This window comes from Chanodichthys erythropterus, chromosome 4, assembly GCF_024489055.1.
Source record: "Chanodichthys erythropterus isolate Z2021 chromosome 4, ASM2448905v1, whole genome shotgun sequence".
NCBI classification, from domain to species: Eukaryota; Metazoa; Chordata; class Actinopteri; order Cypriniformes; family Xenocyprididae; genus Chanodichthys; species Chanodichthys erythropterus.
Genome location: NC_090224.1, coordinates 5,455,974 through 5,479,343, shown reverse-complemented (window position 1 = coordinate 5,479,343; position 23,370 = coordinate 5,455,974). Strand labels below are relative to the sequence as shown.

At 41.6% G+C, this 23,370-nt stretch overlaps 1 protein-coding gene across 1 annotated transcript in view; it reads left to right on the top strand.

The window, feature by feature from the left end:
- The window catches only part of itsn2a (intersectin 2a), a 63,767-nt gene extending 51,180 nt beyond the window's left edge, over positions 1 to 12,587 (top strand). Inside the window, exons 28-40 of the mRNA XM_067382973.1 lie at positions 53 to 149; positions 293 to 484; positions 3,559 to 3,680; positions 3,819 to 3,925; positions 5,428 to 5,611; positions 5,784 to 5,882; positions 7,483 to 7,650; positions 7,781 to 7,990; positions 8,103 to 8,224; positions 8,716 to 8,798; positions 8,885 to 8,968; positions 11,786 to 11,959; positions 12,047 to 12,587. Coding sequence (XP_067239074.1) covers positions 53 to 149; positions 293 to 484; positions 3,559 to 3,680; positions 3,819 to 3,925; positions 5,428 to 5,611; positions 5,784 to 5,882; positions 7,483 to 7,650; positions 7,781 to 7,990; positions 8,103 to 8,224; positions 8,716 to 8,798; positions 8,885 to 8,968; positions 11,786 to 11,959; positions 12,047 to 12,204 — 1,800 coding nt within the window. The 3' untranslated portion in view covers positions 12,205 to 12,587. The remainder of the gene's footprint in view (positions 1 to 52; positions 150 to 292; positions 485 to 3,558; positions 3,681 to 3,818; positions 3,926 to 5,427; positions 5,612 to 5,783; positions 5,883 to 7,482; positions 7,651 to 7,780; positions 7,991 to 8,102; positions 8,225 to 8,715; positions 8,799 to 8,884; positions 8,969 to 11,785; positions 11,960 to 12,046) is intronic.
- Positions 12,588 to 23,370: the final 10,783 nt, after the last annotated feature.

Below are 23,370 nucleotides of genomic sequence, written 5' to 3'. Positions count from 1 at the left end.
AAAGTCACCAGCTTTTAAAAAAACAAAACAACAAATATGTTTCTGTTTGTAGGCACGGGGTAAGAAGCGTAAAAAGGGCTGGTTCCACTCTTCTAATGTCAGATTGCTGGAGGCCAACAGCGGCAAAATAACTCCTGCACCTCAACCATGTGAGACACACGCACACTTTTTCATCATACGCTTTCATTCATGTGCTTTTGTATGTGGTGCTGTCTGTGTGTTGTTTTCCCTCCTCTGTCCCATTCTGCTCCATCCATCCATTCTCTCTGTCTTTCTCCCCTTCCCCCTGTAGTGTGTCAGGTTATTGCAATGTATGACTACAAAGCAGCCAGTAAGGATGAGATGAGCTTCCAAAAAGGTCAGCTGATCACCGTACTCAACAAGGACAACCCTGACTGGTGGAAAGGAGAGGTCGCTGGGGTCATGGGGCTGTTTCCAACTAATTATGTGAAGATGACCACAGAATGTGATCCCAGCCAGCAATGTGAGTACTATGAGTGTTACTTTATTCCTCTTTCCACATCAGAGCTCAGAGATGTTTATTTTTAGGGCAAGGGTGGAGAAAATATAAATTGAAATAGATTAAACTGATTGGATTTGAAATAACCTTTTAAAAAGCGTGTTAGTGAGATGTTCACGCACACAAACACATTTACCCAACTATGTTCTTTACTTTTTAAGTAGGGCAGTAAGAACGATTTTTTGGCCATAGCCTTTCTTTCTTTCTTTCTTTCTTTCTTTCTTTCTTTCTTTCTTTCTTTCTTTCTTTCTTTCTTTCTTTCTTTCTTTCTTTCTTTCTTTCTTTCTTTCTTTCTTTCTTTCTTTCTTTCTTTCTTTCTTTTATCAACATGTTCTAATATATACTTTCTATTCATCTCTTCATTATTCATTCTCTCATCTACCCTTATCTCCTCTCTTCCACATCATTTGCCTCATATGTGTTTTATTGTAGGACGATAGCTCTGGCCCCTCCTTCCTCTTCCTCCTCTCTTTTCTGGGCCAATCAGAACTACTCTGGTCCAGGAAGCAGCCTCAAGCAAGCCTCCAGGATTTAACAGTTCCCATTCAACTATTTCTCTTTAAACTTTGCTTAAATCGCAAATGAACACATCAGTTTATCCCCACTGTCTTTAGGACATTTTTCTTTCTGTTTAATTGGGAAATGTTAGATATCCCTTGCTTCTTTTCTCTTTTCTTTTAAGAAGTGTTAATGGGGCCGTATCTTGAGTCATTGAATTTTCCTTTATCTTTTTTAAATAAAATGTAAAACATTTTTTTGTAAATCTCACAACTCTAAACTTTCCAGTCATCATTCACAGGGTCCTTTACAGGAACTAAGCTGCAAAAATGGCTCATTATGATGTCATTGGACTTCTGACATAATTAAAACCTGAAAACATTAACCTAGTACCCACATTTCCCTATTCAGTAACTTGATCTGCCCAGTCCTGGTGGAGTAATAAAGAGGATGTAGGAGAGATATTACTATTCTTAACACCAGAAAAACCAACAGTAAGAATAAATTGTGAAAAAATAGAACATAGATAAAATAACAGATGTTTAAATGGAGAAATTGTACATTTTTATCCACTAAATAAGCTCACTTCAAATTTGATGCCTGCTACAGTCTCATCAAAGATGGCCAAAAAATGCCTGAAAAAGAAAAAACTTTTGAAAAGATTTAGCTGGGAGAACATCTAGCAACTAATTAAGTTAATCGATATCAGGTCTGTAACATAATTAGCTATAAAAAGGATGTCTTAGAGAGGCAGAGTAAAGATGGGCAGAGCTGTGAAAGACTGTGTAAAAAGATTGTGAAATACTTTAGAAACAATGTTCCTCAACATCAAATTGCAAAGGCTTTGCAAATCTCATCATCTACAGTGCATAACATCAAAAGATTCAGAGAAACTGGAGAAATCTCTGTGCGTAAGGGACAAGGCAGACACTGGCCCCTTATCTGCATGATTGTGTCAATGACATTACTAAATGGGCCCTGGAATACTTCCAGAAACCACTGTCGGTAAACACAATCCACCATGCCATCTGCAGATGCCAACTAAAAATCTATCATGCAAAAAGGAAGCCATATGTGAACTTGGTCCAGAAGCTCCATCATGTCCTGTGGGCCAAGGCTCAGTTAAAATGGAATGTTTCAAAGTGGAAAAGTGTTCTATCGTAAGACGAGTCCAAATTTGTCATTCTTGTTGGAAATCATGGATGCTGTGTCCTCCAGGCTAAAGAGGAGGGAGATCTTCCAGCGTGTTATCAGCGTTCATTTAAAAAGCCAGCATCTCTGATGGTATGGGGGTGCATAAGTGCATACGGTATGGGCAGCTTGCATGTTTTGGAAGGCACTATGAATGCTGAAAGGTATATAAAGGTTTTAGAGCAACATTAAAAGAAAATTATGTCAGAGACAACCATGAACTCTTCAGCAGCTGTAAACCTATATCGGGCAAGAATGGGACCAAATTCCAACACCAAACTGTTTTGAAAAGAAGAGATGCTACACCATGGTAAACATGCTCCCGTCCCAACTATTTTGAGACCTGTAGCAGGCATCAAATTTGAAATGAGCTCATTTTGTGCATAAAATTGTAGAATTTCTCTGTTTAAACATTTTTTATGTTATCTATGTTCTATTGTGAATAAAATATTGGCTCATGTGACTTGAAAGTATTTTAGTTTTCATTATATTCAAATTTAAAAAACGTCCCAACTTTTCCGGAATTCGGGTTGTGGTGTGTGTGTATATATATATAATATATATATATATATATATATATATATATATATATATATATATATATATATATATATATATATATATATATATATATATATATATAATATATATATTAGTATATATATGCATTTTTACTCAGGTCCTTTTTCATTTAATTATCAAGTTTTTTTTGTTTTTTTTTCATTATTAGTATTATTTTTTATTTTTTTATTTTACTGAGCCCAACATCAAATGTGTTTCCAGTGTGCCAGAGAACTATTTCTTGTATCGACATTTGAAGACAGTGTTCGGCAGCAACTAAAACAGCATGTTTATTTTTAAAATGAGGAACGTGGCTATGAAAAAAGGGTACAGTAACCTTGACTAACATTATAAATGGACCACAGGGTAAAAATTTAAACAATAAAAAAAATATATGACATGGCCCCTTTAAAGTGAACTAACCTTTAAGTCAAAAGTAAACTACCCTTTCTCACAAGCAAGTACTGTTCATCAGCACAATCATATATTTGTAGATCACAGGTTTGTTAGTCTGCCTCTGCGTGCTTAATTGTAGTTAAAGGAACTGATGACCAGCAACATGCGTTGCCCTCATACTTGACCAGCTATGCAGCCAGCTAACAGTTGTGGACTTAGAGACCATTAGACTTCCCTCTGAATGTCACTGTAACCTTTGCTCTTGCTGCATTTTTGTATGGAAAGTATTCACAATTATATGAAGCTGAATTTCACAAATAAAGTTTTCAATTGTGACATGCTGTTGTGATGTGGTCACTGATGCATGCATGTGCGTGCATGTCTGTGTGTAGGGTGTGCTGATCTGCTCAGTTTAGACTCTATGTGCACTGAGGAGAGAAAGAGGCAAGGCTACATCCATGAGCTTATTCAGACGGAGGAGTCCTACCTGGAGGACCTGGAACTGGCAGTGGAGGTGAACCAACAGTCATTTCAGTAGTCAATATTTATAACGTATCTATGCAATTATGCTCTTTGTTTGGAGTTATATAAATATGTTTATTTCTTTCCTGTGTGTGTGTGTGTGTGTGTGTGTGTGTGTGTGGATATTCAGGTGTTCTATAAGCCAATGACAGAATCAGGGCGGCTGACGGAGGCTGAGATGAGCCTGATCTTTGTTAACTGGCGGGAACTGATCATGTGCAGCACCAAACTTCTAAAGTGAGTCAACAGTGACTGCTAGAGTCAGTTTGGGAAATTGCAAGTATGTGTGGCGGATGCTCAGTGCATGGTTTGTTTTTCTTTAGTACAATATCAGTTCATTTTCCATTTCTCTCTGATGTTTACAGAACATGGTTAGTGGGTCAAAGGCTTTGTAGAAAACCTTACTCTATTTTTTTATTATTTATTTATTTATTTTATTTATTTATTACTATTTTTACCTTACTCTTGGGTCTATCAAATAGCAACCAATGGATGCAAATGTAAAATAATTAAATAAATAAAATAGAGAAATTATATATTTAATATATAATAATATATTAACAAATATATAAGTTAACAAGTAAGTTCCATGTTTTCTGAAATCTAGTCAGTACTATAATTATGTATTCATTTATATAATTTTAAATATTATTTCATTAAAATATTTTTTAATAAAAATAAAAAAAAAGTATCACAGTTTATATATTTCAAAACGTTTTAAAACTTTTTATATAAATTTGTTTACAATTTTATATTAAAAATAACTACAACAGAGTAAAAATATACAGTAAAAATTATAACATTAAAAATAACTATGATAGAGTAAAAGTAATACATTAAAAATATTAAAAATAACTACAATAGAGTAAATTAATACATAAAACTACAATAGAGTAAACATATTACATTAAAAATAACCGATAAAGTAAAATACATTACAAATAACTACAATAGAGTAAAAATATTAAATAAAAAAAAACTACAACAGAGTAAAATTATTACATTAAAACTAACTACAATAAAGTAAAAATACATAAAAAATAACTATAATAGAGTAAACCTATTAAATTAAAAATTACTACAATAGGGTAAAATTATTACATTAAAAATGTAATAAGTAAAAATACATTAAAAATAACTACAATCGAGTAAACATATTACATTAAAAATAACCGATAAAGTAAAATAAAATAATAATTATTAAAAATAATTACAATAAAGTAAAAGATAATTACATTAAAAATAACTACAACAATACAGTAGAAAGTATATTTAGTGTATCATTTTTATTTGTTGCTACACCTTTAAACAAGCAGAGCGGTCACTAAAAATGGCTCAAGTACATTTTGATTAATAGACAAACAAAAGAAAATTGATTCAATGGATAATATACAGTGTGTGTGTGTGTGTGTGTGTGTGTGTGTGCGTGTGAGAGTTTGTTTATATTACATTGTGAAGTCCCCACAATGTAATATAAACCTGAGTTCACCTACATCGTGGGGACAAGCCACCGGTCCCCACAATGTAAATTAATTAATAAAAATACTAAATGATGTTTTTGTGAGAAAATAAAGGTGTGCAGTTTCCTGTGATGGTTAGGTTTAGGGTTAGGGTAGGGGGATAGAAAGTACGGTTTGTACAGTATAAAATGCATTGCGGCCTATGGAAAGTCCCCACAATTCACAAAAACAAACGTGTGTGTGTGTGTGTGTGTGTGTGTGTGTGTGTGTGTATTTCAGAGCATTGCGTGTCCGTAAGAAGATGGCTGGAGATAGGATGCCAGTGCAGGTGGTGGGTGATATCCTGTCCTCAGAGCTGTCTCACATGCAGGCATACATTCGCTTCTGCAGCTGCCAGCTCAATGCTGCAGCCCTGCTGCAACAGAAAACAGACAAATCACCTGACTTCAAACTCTTCCTGAAGGTAAATGGAGTTCAATACTTTCTAATACAGAAAAAAACAGTTGTGTTCTTGTAGTCCACAAGATGGCACTGTAAATACTGCTCTCTCGTGGCCTACTCTGGATGACTTCACTGTAGCAGTGATAAGATGTTAATTAGGCTCTTATCCTTCTTTTCCTTAATCTTCTTTGTAGAAAATTGCCAGTAATTACCGCTGTAAAGGAATGCCACTTTCCAGCTTCCTCCTGAAACCCATGCAGAGAATCACACGCTACCCACTGCTGATCAAGAACGTACGTCAATCAACATTAACATGCAGTAACATTAAAGCTGCAGTCCGTAACTTTTTTGGGTTAAAAATGATCCAAGATCAATTTTTGAGCAGGTACATAACCATCTCCTATCTCCTTGCCTTAGCCCAATTCACAATGGTAAGTTTGTAATAATGTTTTCTAATAAGAACGGTACTGGCGGGTTTCCACGGGAAATTCGAGCATGCCAGCATTCATCTTTGCATCATTACGTCAAGTCTGTTTACATGAAGGAGTCCCGGCTAGTAGGCTATATGGCATGTGAGAATGTTGCAGGTAGTGAATATTTATAGCCTTTTCTCACAGCAGCTAGAATAATTAAACTTATCATTTTGATGGTAGATTGTAATCCTGAAAGGTCCAAATAACAATCATCAGTGACAACTGGAGATCCACCCATAGTCAAAAGCAAAAGACTTCGGACTGTCTATGGAAATTGGAATCTACAAGTAACACATACAGTACAGTCCAAAAGTTTGGAACCACTAAGATTTTTAATGTTTTTAAAAGAAGTTTCATCTGCTCACCAAGGCTACATTTATTTAATTAAAAATACAGTAAAAAACAGTAATATTGTGAAATATTCTTACAATTTAAAATAACTGTGTACTATTTAAATATATTTGACAAAGTAATTTATTCCTGTGATGCAAAGCTGAATTTTCAGCATCATTACTCCAGTGTCACATGATCCTTGAGAAATCATTCTAATATGCTGATCTGCTGCTCAATAAACATTTATGATTATTTTCAATGTTGAAAACAGTTGTGTACTTTTTTTTCAGGATTCCTTGATGAATAGAAAGTACAAAAGAACAGCATTTATCTGAAATACAAAGCTTCTGTAGCATTATACACTACTGTTCAAAAGTTTGGGGTCAGTAAGAATTTTTATTTTTATTTTTTTGAAAAGAAATTAAAGAAATGAATACTTTTATTCAGCAAGGATGCATTAAATCAATCAAAAGTGGCAGTAAAGACATTTATAATGTTACAAAAATTAGATTTCAGATAAACACTGTTCTTTTGAACTTTCTATTCATCAAATAATCCTGAAAAACAGGTACAATTGTACACATTAAATGTTTCTTGAGCAGCAGATCAGCGTATTAGAATGATTTCTGAAGGATCATGTGACACTGAAGACTGGAGTAATGATGCTGATCTGTGATTTCGAAGTACAGTATCCACACCGGTGTGGTGACTGACAGCAAAACATTAGTTCCCTTTCGTGGGAACTATCGACGCTACGTCGGATGACGTGACGTAGCGTCTCGTTCCCTTACTCGGGGAACAAGGGTTACACTCGTAACCCGAGACGATTCATTCATGCCGAGGAGCCGTGCCGATGCACATTCCACGTAAAGATGATAATTCCACAGCATTTGCAGGTTTCAAACAGAGATGGCGACAATGAAGCAAAACTTGCGGACTGCAGCTTTAAAATAATATTATTAATATGACTAACATAAGAAACTAAAATAAAAAACATTTTCAATTTAGTCAATATATTCAATTCTGCAGCATTTTTATGACTTTTAAGCCAGTCATTGTTTGTTGTGTCTGAAATATGGTCGAGTAGATTCTGGAGAACACCCCTCCAAGTCACGCAGATCACGCACAACTGCAGGCGGCTCTTGAGCAGGCCGAAGAGTTGTGCTCACAGGTCAACGAGGGCGTGAGAGAAAAGGAAAACTCTGATCGGCTGGAATGGATCCAGAACCATGTGCTGTGTGATGGAGTCATTGAGGTGAGACCACTGAAGGAGAGCTGCTTTTGACCTTTTTGTGCAACATGATGACCTCAAAGTGTAAAACAGCAGCTTTTATTATGTGTTATGGTATTTATGAAAATGTTTTTTTGTTACATTCTTGTTTTAGCACCTCGTTTTTAACTCTCTGACGAACTGCCTGGGCCCTCGAAAACTGCTGCATAGCGGCAAACTACACAAGACCAAGAGCAGCAAGGAGCTCTGGGCCTTCCTGTTTAATGACTTCCTGCTCCTCACTTACACCTCCAAACAGTTCTCATCTGGGCCAGAAAAACTCTTCAATCCCAACTCAAGTGCACAATACAAGATGTATAAAACGGTAAATCAACATGATTGGTTAGATTTCCCTTAGACATTGTACTTGTGTTGTATTAAACACTATTGTGATATTTGTAAAATGTCCTTCTCTAAGATAATCTCTCTTATTCTAGCCAGTGTTTCTGAATGAGGTATTGGTCAAAATGCCTTCTGACCCTTCTAGTGATGATCCGGTTTTTCACATCTCGCACATTGACCGTGTGTACACACTCAAGACCGACACCATTAATGAGAGGTACGCATACTAACTGTTAAACTTAAATGCTCAGATAAATCCCAGTTCACATCAAGAACGAAACGATAACGATTACTATATCAGCGTCCACACCAACGGACAATAATGTTGTTTATTATAAGCGTGCTGCAGTTATGTCATCTGCTGCTTTAAATGCTCAAGCTCTTTAAATTCTGATTCTGATTGGCTGAAAATGTTTTTTATTGTTCATCAGTTGGGAAAAAATCGTTCTGAAAGTTATTTCAGCGATCTTGTTCCTCTGTGTCATTATTGTTATATTCATGGATATTCTCATAGAATAAGAATGATTATTAAAATATTTATCGTCCTAGATGTGAATAGGTCTTAAAACTGCAATCATACACACACTTAAAGTGATTCAGTATTATTCACTTCTGTAGTAAAGCAAACATACTAATTTACTATAGTAAGTGTTGTGCAGTATATCAATACAGATCCTAATGTTATTGATCACTTTTATTTGAAATCAGAACAACATGGGTGCAGAAGATCAAAGCAGCTTCTGACCACTTCATTGAGACTGAGAAGCTCAAAAGAGAGAAGGCATACCAAGGTTGGGATTCAGTGATGTATATTAAGAGTCAAAGTCAGTGTGATTGAATGCAGCATTACTGATAAAAGTCTGTGTATGTTGTTTAGCTCGCTCTCAAAAGAACAGTGGAATCGGGAGACTGTTAGTAACGGTCCTGGAGGCAATAGAGCTGAAGCCCTGCAAACCCAATGGTTCGAATGAACACACACACACATATATATAACAACATATGCATGGATCAAAATTAAAATAGTAATATTGCACTAATATTATTATTCATATATATAATATGTGAGTGGCACAATAGAAAATTAAATTAAAAAGTATTAAAAATACTTTTAAAATGTAAAAATGTAGTTTTTTTTTTAAACGAATGTATCTTCAGTTTGTTTCACTGGAAAGAGATGTATATCGAAATGAATATTTTCATTATTTTAAGTATAACATTTACTATGTCTTTTCTGAAAACAAAATGTAATATCTTACATTTCTAAATTTACATCTCTTACAAAATTTCTTACATTGCATTTAAGGTATATATTTGATCATTTTCTCCATTCCTTTGGGATCAAACCCATGAATTTAGGATTATCTTGACAGGATGCTTTTTGTACATACTATGTTTTGCTCCTCTACTAAATTAAAGGCACAATATGTACGATTTTTGCAGTAAAATAACCAAAAACCACTAGGCCAGTGTTATATATTTTGTTCAGTTGAGTACTTACAATATCCGAAAGTTTCCAACTATTTGTAAATCATGAGAAAATCACGATTTTAACCAAGGATAAGGAACATGTCTGGAAGTTGCCTGTCAATGGTGTCATATCTGCGTTACCCTCGGTTTCCGGTTTTATTTTGTAGAAACCATGAAAACACTAAAGACGCTTTAATACAGTGTCCTCCACTAATATTGGCACCTTTAGTAAATATGAGCTAAGGCGGATGTGAAAATAAATATGCATTGTTTATCCTTTTGATCTTTCATTAAAAACTTTCATTTAAGTACAACAATTGAGGGGGGGGAATCTTATTATGAAATAAATGTTTTTCTCCAATACATGTTGGCCACAATTATTGGCATCCCTAGAATTTTTTATGAGTAAAATATTTCTGAAGTATATTCCCATTCATATTTACATTTTTAGCACACTAGGGTGATCATGAACATGAAATTGTCCAGCCATGACTTCCTGTTCCACAGGAATATAAACATGAGGAAACACAAAGAATATAGTTCTGATGTGCAGCAAAAGATTGTTGAGCTGGCTGTAAGAAAATAGCTAAAGCATTGAAAATCCCCATTTCCACTATCAGGGCAATAATTAAGAAGTTCCAGTTAACTAAAGATGTTACAAATCTGTCTGGAAGAGGATGTGTGTCTAAAACATCCTAATGCATGGTGAGGAGGAAAGTTTGAGTGGCCAAAGACTCTCCAAGGATTATAGCTGGAGAATTGCAGAGATTAGTTGAGTCTTGAGTCTCAGAAAGCCTAACAAAATCAAACAGCACCTACATCCCCATAAGTTGTTTGGGAGGTTTTCAAGAAAAATCCTCTGCTCTCATCCAGAAATAATCTCCAGCATATTCAGTTGTCAGACATGACTGGAACTTCAAATGGGACCGGCTTTTGTGGTAAGATGAAACTAAAAAATGAGCTTTTTGGCAGCAAACCACCAGATGGGTTTGGTGTGCACATGGATAAAAAGTGCCCCATGCCCACGGTTAAATATACTGCTGGATCTTTAATGCTGTGGGCCTATTTTTCTGCTGGAAGTCCTGGACATCTTGTTCAGATACACGGCATCATGGATTCTATCAAATACCAACAGATAAAAAATCAAAACCTGACGCTTCTGCTAGAAATCCAATAATGGGCCGTGGTTGGATCGTCCATCAGGACAATGATCCAAAACGAACATCAAAATCAACACAAAAATGTGTCACTGAGCACAAAATGAAGCTTCTGCCATGACCATCCCAGTTCCCTGACCTGAACCCTAAAGAAAATGAGTGGAGTGAACTGAAGAGAAGAAGCACCAACATGGAGCTGGAAATCAGAAGGATCTGGAGAGATTCTGTATGAAGGAATGGCCTCTGATCTCTCCTCAGGTGTTCTCCAAACTCATCAGGCATTATAGAAGAAGACTCTGTTATCTTAGCAAACGGACATTGCAATAATCGGGTGCCAATAATTGTGGCCAAACTAAAACTAAAGAAAAACATTTATCTCATAATGAGCTTTTTTCCCCATTTTCAATTGTTTTACTTAAAGAGAAAATTGTTTTACCTCAGAGAACATTTTGTCAAGCAGCTAATACAGCATTTTCTCCATCATACAATACGTTTTAATTAATTAAATTAATTGCATGCCATTTATCAGCATAAGCTATCCAGCATTTATTAATATGATATTCTAATACCAATCTAGCTTACTGCAGTGTGCAACAGTGTCTCACAGCAGCCGCCGAGCAAACGCTCAGAGTAACGCTATAACATCATTTTCAACACACTCAAATGTATCTTATACGATAAAACAGCACTGTGTTGCCTCATACGCTTAACCGGATGAAGCGGAAGCGGCGACTGCGGCATAAAAAGAGCTCCACTGCTCACTAGGCGTGTCGCGTTCGTCTCTCATTAGCACTCGGCCCTGCGCTGCTTTATACTACAGTAACGTTAATAATCTCATCCATGAAGGTGATTTCTGCCCATCCTGATTCTTTACCACCGGCTGTGAGGTGAAGACGACATCTCCCAAGATTCCGTGCTCAAACTCGCCATCATCAAGCTACGCCTTTTTTTGAATAGGCGACCTCTAGTGGTGAAAAATCTACATATTGTAGCTTTAATCTAGTTTAAAGAATGTTTAAATATTAAGGGATTAGTTCATTTCAGAATTAAAATTTCCTGATAATTAACTAACTAAATTCTGAAGTGAACTATTCCTTTAAGACAAAAATACTGAATAGTAAATGATTTTTGCAGTGTGTGATGTGTATTTATAGGGAAGAGTAACCCATACTGTGAGCTAACAATGGGCGCTCAGTGCTACACGTCCCGCCATCAGCCCGACACGCTCAACCCCAAATGGAACTTCAACTGCCAGTTCTTCATCAAAGACCTGTATCAGGACGTCCTCTGCCTCACTGTCTTTGAGAGGGACCAGTTTTCTCCTGATGGTGGGATTCTACACAGCAGCACACACACAAACAAAATATACATACAAAAAAAACAAGCATTTTTAACTGATTGTGATTTCAAAACAGATTTTCTAGGTCGTACTGAAATTCCTGTAGCAACAATAAAGAAGGATCAAGATGGTAAAGGTCCGTTGGAACGGCGTCTGCTGCTTCATGAAGTTCCAACTGGAGAGGTCAAAGTTCGGCTTGACTTGCAGCTGTATGAGCAAACACCTCACCTGTGAACGCCACATCTGCTTCATTAGTGACATTAAACAGAGATTCAAAGTTTGTTAATTGGTGTTCATTTTTAAAATTGAACATTATTGATATGGAAAATGTGAACCACTTAGATGTTTACATGCTGTAAAATAAAGGCTGGTAGTGTCATATTTACTCTCACACTTGCTTGTGATGTACTGTATGATGGGCAATATTAGGTAATAATGTGATGATTTGGTTGGGATAGGAACTGGTTTGAATTTTTAACTTTTTAAATTGGCTTGTTATAGTGCCTTTTTTTCCCCTTTTATTCTTTAAAAGCCAAAGATTGCTATCTCAGCTAACAAAAATAACTCAAGCATTTCAGAACAAAATGTTGTGCTATGCTAGCATGTTTGTGCTAATGTTTTGGGAACACAATTAAAGGGATAGTTCACCCAAAAATGAAAATTTGATGTTTATCTGCTTACCCCCAGGGCATCCAAGATGTAGATGACTTTTTTTCTTCAGTCGAACGCAAATGATGATTTTTAACTGCAACCGCTGCCGTCTGTCAGTCAAATAATAGCAGTGATTGGGAACTTGAACAATAAGAGTCGAAAAAACTTCCATAGACAAATCCAAATTAAACCCTGCGGCTCGTGACGGCACATTGATGTCCTAAGACACGAAACGATCGGTTAGTGCGAGAAACCGAACATTATTTATATCATTTTTTACCTCTAATACACCACTATGTCCAACTTCGTTCAGCTTCCGGCTAGTAAGGTCTGATGACGGAAGTGATGTCTCGCCCATATACTTCAATGAGCGCGAGACATGACTTCCGTCTTCAGAACACGTTTTTTGACCTCACTAACAGGAAGCTGAACGAAGTTGGACATAGTGGTGTATTAGAGGTAAAAATTATATAAATAATGTTCGGTTTCTCGCACAAACCGATCGTTTCGTGTCTTAGGACATTAATGTGTCGTCACGAGCCACAGGTTTTAATTTTGATTTGTCTAAGCAAGTTTTATTTACTGTTATAGTTGAAGTTCCCATCTACTGCTATTATTTGACTGACAGACGGCAGCGGTTGCAGTTAAAAATCATAATTTGCGTTCGACTGAAGAAAAAAAGTCACCTACATCTTGGATGCCCTGGGGGTAAGCAGATAAACATAAAATTTTCATTTTTGGGTGAACTATCCCTTTTAAGACCAGATAACTTTCTTTTAACATTACTGGAAGAATGTTTGTTAATTACTTTGAGAGAAGCTTTTCCAGAACGTTAACCAAAGTTCTGAGAATGTTCCCTGCATGTTAGCTGGGATAAAAGAGTGAAATACACTGCTCTGCATTACCAGCCACTGGCAGCTTTTAACTGATTTTATCACCATGTAGTGCAGCTTCTAATGTATAAAGAGCCGAAAAGGATGTCACTGTTTGTTCAACTGAAATTGCTTGTACTCAGGAAATGCCAATCATTAAGTAATTTGTAGAATCCATGAAGGCAAGCACACATATGCTACCCCAGTGCACGTTTAATCACTTCATTATTTAAAAGTGTATTTAATTATATAAAAATGCTATAATATTATCTGAATATGTGTGACGGAACACAAATTATACTTTAAATCCCTAATTGTATAAATTTAGGAGATTTATTTATAAATGCTTCAAGAATGTATAATATGATTCTTGTGATTTTCCAGTAATTATGCCTAAGCCTAATTGTAAAACAGCATTAGGTTTTATGAACAGACTGGATCTGGATGTTTTTACATTTGGGTTGATGCTGGATGTCAGAAGTTTGTGTGTTTGTTTTCTTTTCATTGAATGCATAAGTGTATAAACATCTATAGGAATAGATTATAGATTTGGGTACAATTATTCATATACGCCAAAGACAAAAATAAAAACCTAAAATGTTAACAGTGCTTATCATGAAAGAACTTTTTTGTTGTTGTTGTTTTACTCTCTCTAAATGTATTTATTATTTAAAATATTAAATGGAAAAAAAATAAAAAATTACAGGCAAAAAAAAAGAAAAAAAGTGGAATGGTGGTTCAGTATATATTTTAATACATGCTCTTCAGTTTCTTCTGTTAAAGGTACACAATGTAACTTTTGGCCCTCTAGGTTAAAAAACGAAACCGTGTATTTTGCGGAAGAACATTGTATTGGTTGTGCTTTGGCTCTGCGTGATTGTGTGAATGAATATTGTTATCCCACTGCTCATATATCATTACTTTTATTAACAAAAAATGTAACCAGTTTAAATAGAAAAGGACTTAAAGCTGACTAACTGAAGACTTTACTCTATACTTATTAAAGGGTCAGTTCACCCAAAAATGAAAATTCTGCCATTGATTACTCACCCCTTAATGTCATTTCAAACCCGTAAGTCCTTCGTTCATCTTCAGAACACAAATTAAGATATTTTTGATGAAATCTGAGAGCAATTTAATTACTACTTTCAAGGCCCAGAAGGGTAGTAAAGTCAAGCAGTGTTGTGAAGTCCACGGTTTTCTTGCAGAATTGGGCCTCCTACGCTGTTTATGTTGTAGAAACAGTGCTTCCATGGTTCTAACGTCAGAATTATTGCACACAGATTTCATGACCTTGTATTAATTTGAAGTCTACATGGAATACTTATTCTTTTAAAAATTAATCTGTCACACCACTGGAATAAATATTAACTGATTACTATACCAAAAAACATTTCACTTTACACATTCATTCAAATTTTATCAAATATAACATTTTATTATTATATATTATAATAAAAGGAATATAATAAAATTAATTTCTATAATCCTTTCAAAACAATCATAATGGATGGTATCTTATTTGATAAGAATCTTACTGATTCCAAAAGACTAATAAAAATAATAATATTGTATAGATAGACAGACAGACAGATAGATCTGAAACGTCATTCTATTAATCACCACTAGATGGCAGCATTTCATCAGTTGTTGGCAAATCTGAATCTATTAGTAGAAAGATCAGACCAACTTGTTTGAACTTAAGTCATTTGACTTTCGATATTGTCTCTAAGAATTTACCAGTAGTCAGAAATAAAAAAAGTAGTCAAATGAAAAATTACTTTAATAAGTTAAACAGATTAAAAAAAAAAAACAATCCATGCATTTCTTATATATTTAAAATTTTTTTTTTTTTTATTATTAAACTCAGATTTTTTTTAAAACTCGTTTATAGGCTTTTTAACTAATTTGTAGGCCTATATTGGATTTTACATAGAATCTAGATATCAACAATCAATATTACTTTTAATTTAACTAATTAAACTTAATTTGTCACAAGTATGATCAACTGGTATAGCAGTTAAATCATTTAAAATATCATCAACACCACCATTTTTTTTTCTTTATAAGAGTTGTTATTTTCTTATTACTATTATTGCTGTTGTTGCCATTTTATTATTTTTATTGTTATTTTTTGTTAATACTTTTGTTTGTATTTTTGCATTGTTTTTTGTTATCGTTATTGCTGTTATTATTTTTTGCTGTTAAGTTGTTTTTGTTGTTATTATAACTTTTTATTTTTGCAGGATCCAAACTTTATTGATTCATTCCTGCCTACAACCCCCCCCCCCACCCCCACAGCACCAAACTTTATTGATTCACTCCTGCCTACCCCCCACCCCCCCACACTGCACCTAACTTTATTGATTCACTCCTGCCTACCCCCCCCCACCCCCACTGCACCAAACTTTATTGATTCACTCCTGCCTACCCCCCCCCACCCCCCCACTGCACCAAACTTTATTGATTCACTCCTGCCTACCCCCCCCACCCCCACAGCACCAAACTTTATTGATTCACTCCTGCCTACCCCCCCCCACAGCACCAAACTTTATTGATTCACTCCTGCCTACCCCCCCCACCCCCACAGCACCAAACTTTATTGATTCACTCCTGCCTACCCCCCCCCACCCCCCCACTGCACCAAACTTTATTGATTCACTCCTACCTACCCCCCCCCACCCCCCCACAGCACCAAACTTTATTGATTCACTCCTGCCTATCCCCCCCACCCCCCCACTGCACCAAACTTTATTGATTCACTCCTACCTACCCCCCACCCCCACAGCACCAAACTTTATTGATTCACTCCTGCCTAAGCCCCCCACCCCCACAGCACCAAACTTTATTGATTCACTCCTGCCTATCCCCCCCACCCCCCACTGCACCAAACTTTATTGATTCACTCCTACCTACCCCCCCCCACCCCCCCACAGCACCAAACTTTATTGATTCACTCCTGCCACTCCCCCCCACCCCCCCACAGCACCAAACTTTATTGATTCACTCCTGCCTACCCCCCCCACCCCCCCACTGCACCAAACTTTATTGATTCACTCCTGCCTTGCCCCCCCCACCCCCCCACACTGCACCAAACTTTATTGATTCACTCCTGCCTACCCCCCCCCCACCCCCCCCACTGCACCAAACTTTATTGATTCACTCCTGCCTACCCCCCCACCCCCACAGCACCAAACTTTATTGATTCACTCCTGCCTACCCCCCCACCCCCCACAGCACCAAACTTTATTGATTCACTCCTGCCTACCCCCCCACCCCCCACTGCACCAAACTTTATTGATTCACTCCTGCCTACCCCCCCCACCCCCACAGCACCAAACTTTATTGATTCACTCCTGCCTACCCCCCACCCCCCCACAGCACCAAACTTTATTGATTCACTCCTGCCTACCCCCCCACCCCCCACTGCACCAAACTTTATTGATTCACTCCTGCCTACCCCCCCACCCCCACTGCACCAAACTTTATTGATTCACTCCTCACTACCCCCCCCCACCCCCGCAAAGCACCAAACTTTATTTATTCACTCCTGCCTACCCCCCCCACCCCCCAACTGCACCAAACTTTATTGATTCACTCATACCTACCCCCCCCCACCCCCCCACTGCACCAAACTTTATTGATTCACTCCTGCCTACCCCCCCCCCCCCCCACAGCACCAAACTTTATTGATTCACTCCTGCCTACCCCCCCCCACCCCCCCACTGCACCAAACTTTATTGATTCACTCCTGCCTACCCCCCCCACCCCCACAGCACCAAACTTTATTGATTCACTCCTGCCTACCCCCCCCCCACCCCCCCCACAGCACCAAACTTTATTGATTCACTCCTGCCTACCCCCCCCCCACCCCCACAGCACCAAACTTTCTTGACTCACTCCTGCCTACCCCCCCACCCCCACAGCACCAAACTTTATTGATTCACTCCTGCCTACCCCCCCCCACCCCCCCACAGCACCAAACTTTATTGATTCACTCCTGCCTACCCCCCCACCCCCACTGCACCAAACTTTATTGATTCACTCCTGCCTACCCCCCCACCCCCCACTGCACCAAACTTTATTGATTCACTCCTACCTACCCCCCCACCCCCACAATGCACCAAAATTTTTTGATTAACTCCTGACTACCCCCCCCCCCCCCCCACTGCACCAAACTTTATTGATTCACTCCTGCCTACCCCCCCACCCCCCCACAGCACCAAACTTTATTGATTCACTCCTGCCTATCCCCCCCACCCCCCCACATCACCAATCTTTATTGATTCACTCCTGCCTACCCCCCCACAGCACCAAACTTTATTGATTCACTCCTGCCTACCCCCCCCCCCACCCCCACAGCACCAAACTTTATTGATTCACTCCTGCCTACCCCCCCCACCCCCACAGCACCAAACTTTATTGATTCACTCCGGCCTACCCCCCCCCCCCACAGCACCAAACTTTATTGATTCACTCCTGCCTACCCCCCCCCACCCCCACTGCACCAAACTTTATTGATTCACTCCTGCCTACCCCCCCACCCCCCACAGCACCAAACTTTATTGATTCACTCCTGCCTACCCCCCCCCACCCCCACAGCACCAAACTTTATTGATTCACTCCTGCCTACCCCCCCACCCCCACTGCACCAAACTTTATTGATTCACTCCTGCCTACCCCCCCCACCCCCACAGCACCAAACTTTATTGATTCACTCCTGCCTACCCCCCCCACCCCCACAGCACCAAACTTTATTGATTCACTCCGGCCTACCCCCCCACCCCCACAGCACCAAACTTTATTGATTCACTCCTGCCTACCCCCCCACCCCCACAGCACCAAACTTTATTGATTCACTCCTGCCTACCCCCCCACCCCCACAGCACCAAACTTTATTGATTCACTCCTGCCTACCCCCCACCCCCACAGCACCAAACTTTATTGATTCACTCCTGCCTACCCCCCCACCCCCACAGCACCAAACTTTATTGACTCACTCCTGCCTTCCCCCCCACCCCCACAGCACCTAACATTATTGATTCACTCCTGCCTACCCCCCCACCCCCCCACACTGCACCAAACTTTATTGATTCACTCCTGCCTACCCCCCCACCCCCACAGCACCAAACTTTATTGATTCACTCCTGCCTACCCCCCCCCACAGCACCAAACTTTATTGATTCACTCCTGCCTACCCCCCCACCCCCCACAGCACCAAACTTTATTGATTCACTCCTGCCTACCCCCCCACCCCCCACAATGCACCAAACTTTATTGATTCACTCCTGCCTAGCCCCCCACCCCCACAGCACCAAACTTTATTGATTCACTCCTGCCTACCCCCCCACCCCCACTGCACCAAACTTTATTGATTCACTCCTGCCTACCCCCCACCCCCACAGCACCAAACTTTATTGATTCACTCCTGCCTACCCCCCCACCCCCACAGCACCAAACTTTATTGATTCACTCCTGCCTACCCCCCCACCCCCACAGCACCAAACTTTATTGATTCACTCCTGCCTACCCCCCACCCCCACTGCACCAAACTTTATTGATTCACTCCTGCCTACCCCCCCACCCCCACAGCACCAAACTTTATTGATTCACTCCTGCCTACCCCCCCACCCCCACAGCACCAAACTTTATTGATTCACTCCTGCCTACCCCCCCACCCCCAAAGCACCAAAATTTTTTGATTCACTCCTGCCTACCCCCCCCACCCCCACAGCACCAAACTTTATTGATTCACTCCTGCCTACCCCCCACCCCCCCACAGCACCAAACTTTATTGATTCACTCCTGCCTACCCCCCACCCCCCCACAGCACCAAACTTTATTGATTCACTCCTGCCTACCCCCCCACCCCCACAGCACCAAACTTTATTGATTCACTCCTGCCTACCCCCCCACAGCACCAAACTTTATTGATTCACTCCTGCCTACCCCCCCCCCACCCCCACAGCACCAAACTTTATTGATTCACTCCTGCCTACCCCCCCCCACCCCCACAGCACCAAACTTTATTGATTCACTCCTGCCTACCCCCCCACCCCCACAGCACCAAACTTTATTGATTCACTCCTGCCTACCCCCCCCCCCCACAGCACCAAACTTTATTGATTCATTCCTGCCTACTCCCCCCCACCCCCACTGCACCAAACTTTATTGATTCACTCCTGCCTACCCCCCCACCCCCACAGCACCAAACTTTATTGATTCACTCCTGCCTACCCCCCCCACCCCCCCACATGCACCAAACTTTATTGATACACTCCTGCCTACCCCCCCACCCCCACAGCACCAAACTTTATTGATTCACTCCTGCCTACCCCCCCCACCCCCACAGCACCAAACTTTATTGATTCACTCCTGCCTACCCCCCCACCCCCACAGCACCAAACTTTATTGATTCACTCCTGCCTACCCCCCCCCACAGCACCAAACTTTATTGATTCACTCCTGCCTACCCCCCCACCCCCACTGCACCAAACTTTATTGATTCACTCCTGCCTACCCCCCCACCCCCCACAGCACCAAACTTTATTGATTCACTCCTGCCTACCCCCACACCCCCACTGCACCAAACTTTATTGATTCACTCCTGCCTACCCCCCACCCCCCCACACTGCACCAAACTTTATTGATTCACTCCTGCCTACCCCCCCACCCCCACAGCACCAAACTTTATTGATTCACTCCTGCCTACCCCCCCACCCCCACAGCACCAAACATTATTGATTCACTCCTGCCTACCCCCCCACCCCCCACTGCACCAAACTTTATTGATTCACTCCTGCCTACCCCCCCACCCCCACAGCACCAAACTTTATTGATTCATTCCTGCCTACCCCCCCACCCCCACAGCACCAAACTTTATTGATTCACTCCTGCCTACCCCCCCCACCCCCACTGCACCAAACTTTATTGATTCACTCCTGCCTACCCCCCCCACCCCCACAGCACCAAACTTTATTGATTCACTCCTGCCTACCCCCCCACCCCCACAGCACCAAACTTTATTGATTCACTCCTGCCTACCCCCCCACCCCCACAGCACCAAACTTTATTGATTAACTCCTGCCTACCCCCCCACCCCCACTGCACCAAACTTTATTGATTCACTCCTGCCTACCCCCCCCACCCCCACAGCACCAAACTTTATTGATTCACTCCTGCCGACCCCCCCACCCCCCACACCACCAAACTTTATTGATTCACTCCTGCCTACCCCCCCACCCCCACAGCACCAAACTTTATTGATTCACTCCTGCCTACCCCCCCCACCCCCACAGCACCAAACTTTATTGATTCACTCCTGCCTACCCCCCCACCCCCACAGCACCAAACTTTATTGATTCACTCCTGCCTACCCCCCCCACCCCCACAGCACCAAACTTTATTGATTCACTCCTGCCTACCCCCCACCCCCACAGCACCAAACTTTATTGATTCACTCCTGCCTACCCCCCCACCCCCACAGCACCAAACTTTATTGATTCACTCCTGCCTACCCCCCCACCCCCACAGCACCAAACTTTATTGATTCACTCCTGCCTACCCCCCCCACCCCCCACTGCACCAAACTTTATTGATTCACTCCTGCCTACCCCCACCCCCCACAGCACCAAACTTTATTGATTCACTCCCGCCCACCCCCCCCCCCCCACAGCACCAAACTTTATTTATTCACTCCTGCCTACCCCCCCCACCCCCACACAGCACCTACCTTTATTGATTCACTCCTGCCTACCCCCCCCACCCCCCCACAGCACCAAACTTTATTGATTCACTCCTGCCTACCCCCCCACCCCACAGCACCAAACTTTATTGATTCACTCCTGCCTACCCCCCCACCCCCACAGCACCAAACTTTATTGATTCACTCCTGCCTACCCCCCACCCCCCACAGCACCAAACTTTATTGATTCACTCCTGCCTACCCCCCACCCCCACTGCACCAAACTTTATTGATTCACTCCTGCCTACCCCCCACCCCCACAGCACCAAACTTTATTGATTCACTCCTGCCTACCCCCCACCCCCCACTGCACCAAACTTTATTGATTCACTCCTGCCTACCCCCCCCACCCCCACTGCACCAAACATTATTGATTCACTCCTGCCTACCCCCCCACCCCCACAGCACAAAACTTTATTGATTCACTCCTGCCTACCCCCCCCCCCCCCACACAGCAACAAACTTTATTGATTCACTCCTGCCTACCCCCCCCACCCCCCCACAGCACCAAACTTTATTGATTCACTCCTGCCTACCCCCCCCACCCCCACAGCACCAAACTTTATTGATTCACTCCTGCCTACCCCCCCACCCCCACAGCACCAAACTTTATTGATTCACTCCTGCCTACCCCCCCCACCCCCACAGCACCAAACTTTATTGATTCACTCCTGCCTACCCCCCCACCCCCACAGCACCAAACTTTATTGATTCACTCCTGCCTTCCCCCCCACCCCCACAGCACCAAACTTTATTGATTCACTCCTGCCTACCCCCCCACCCCCCACTGCACCAAACTTTATTGATTCACTCCTGCCTACCCCCACCCCCCACAGCACCAAACTTTATTGATTCACTCCTGCCTACCCCCCACCCCCCCACAGCACCAAACTTTATTGATTCACTCCTGCCTACCCCCCACCCCCACAGCACCAAACTTTATTGATTCACTCCTGCATACCCCCCCACCCCCACAGCACCAAACTTTATTGATTCACTCCTGCCTATCCCCCCACCCCCACAGCACCAAACTTTATTGATTCACTCCTGCCTACCCCCCCACCCCCACAGCACCAAACTTTATTGATTCACTCCTGCCTACCCCCCCACCCCCACAGCACCAAACTTTATTGATTAACACCTGCCTACACCCCCCACCCCCACACCACCAAACTTTTTTTATTCACTCCTTCCTACCCCACCCCCCCCACAGCACCAAACTTTATTGATTCACTCGTGCCTACCCCCCCCCACCCCCACAGCACCAAACTTTATTGATTCACTCCTGCCTACCCCCCCCACCCCCCCACTGCACCAAACTTTATTGATTCACTCCTGCCTACCCCCCCCCACCCCCACAGCACCAAACTTTATTGATTCACTCCTGCCTACCCCCCCCCACCCCCCCACTGCACCAAACTTTATTGATTCACTCCTGCCTACCCCCCACCCCCACAGCACCAAACTTTATTGATTCACTCCTGCCTACCCCCCCCCCCACCCCCACAGCACCAAACTTTATTGATTCACTCCTTCCTTCCCCCCCCCCCACTCTGCACCAAACTTTATTGATTCACTCCTGCCTACCCCCCCACCCCCACAGCACCAAACTTTATTGATTCACTCCTGCCTACCCCCCACCCCCACTGCACCAAACTTTTTTGATTCACTCCTGCCTACCCCCCCACCCCCACAGCACCAAACTTTATTGATTCACTCCTGCCTACCCCCCCCCCCCCACAGCCCCAAACTTTATTGATTCACTCCTGCCTACCCCCCACCCCCACAGCACCAAACTTTATTGATTCACTCCGGCCTACCCCCCCCACAGCACCAAACTTTATTGATTCACTCCTTCATACCCCCCACCCCCACACTGCACCTAACTTTATTGATTCACTCCTGCCTACCCCCCCATCCCCCACAATGCACCAAACTTTATTGATTCACTCCTGCCTACCCCCCCCACCCCCACAGCACCAAACTTTATTGATTCACTCCTGCCTACCCCCCACCCCCACTGCACCAAACTTTATTGATTCACTCCTGCCTACCCCCCACCCCCACAGCACCAAACTTTATTGATTCACTCCTGCCTACCCCCCCACCCCCACTGCACCAAACTTTATTGAT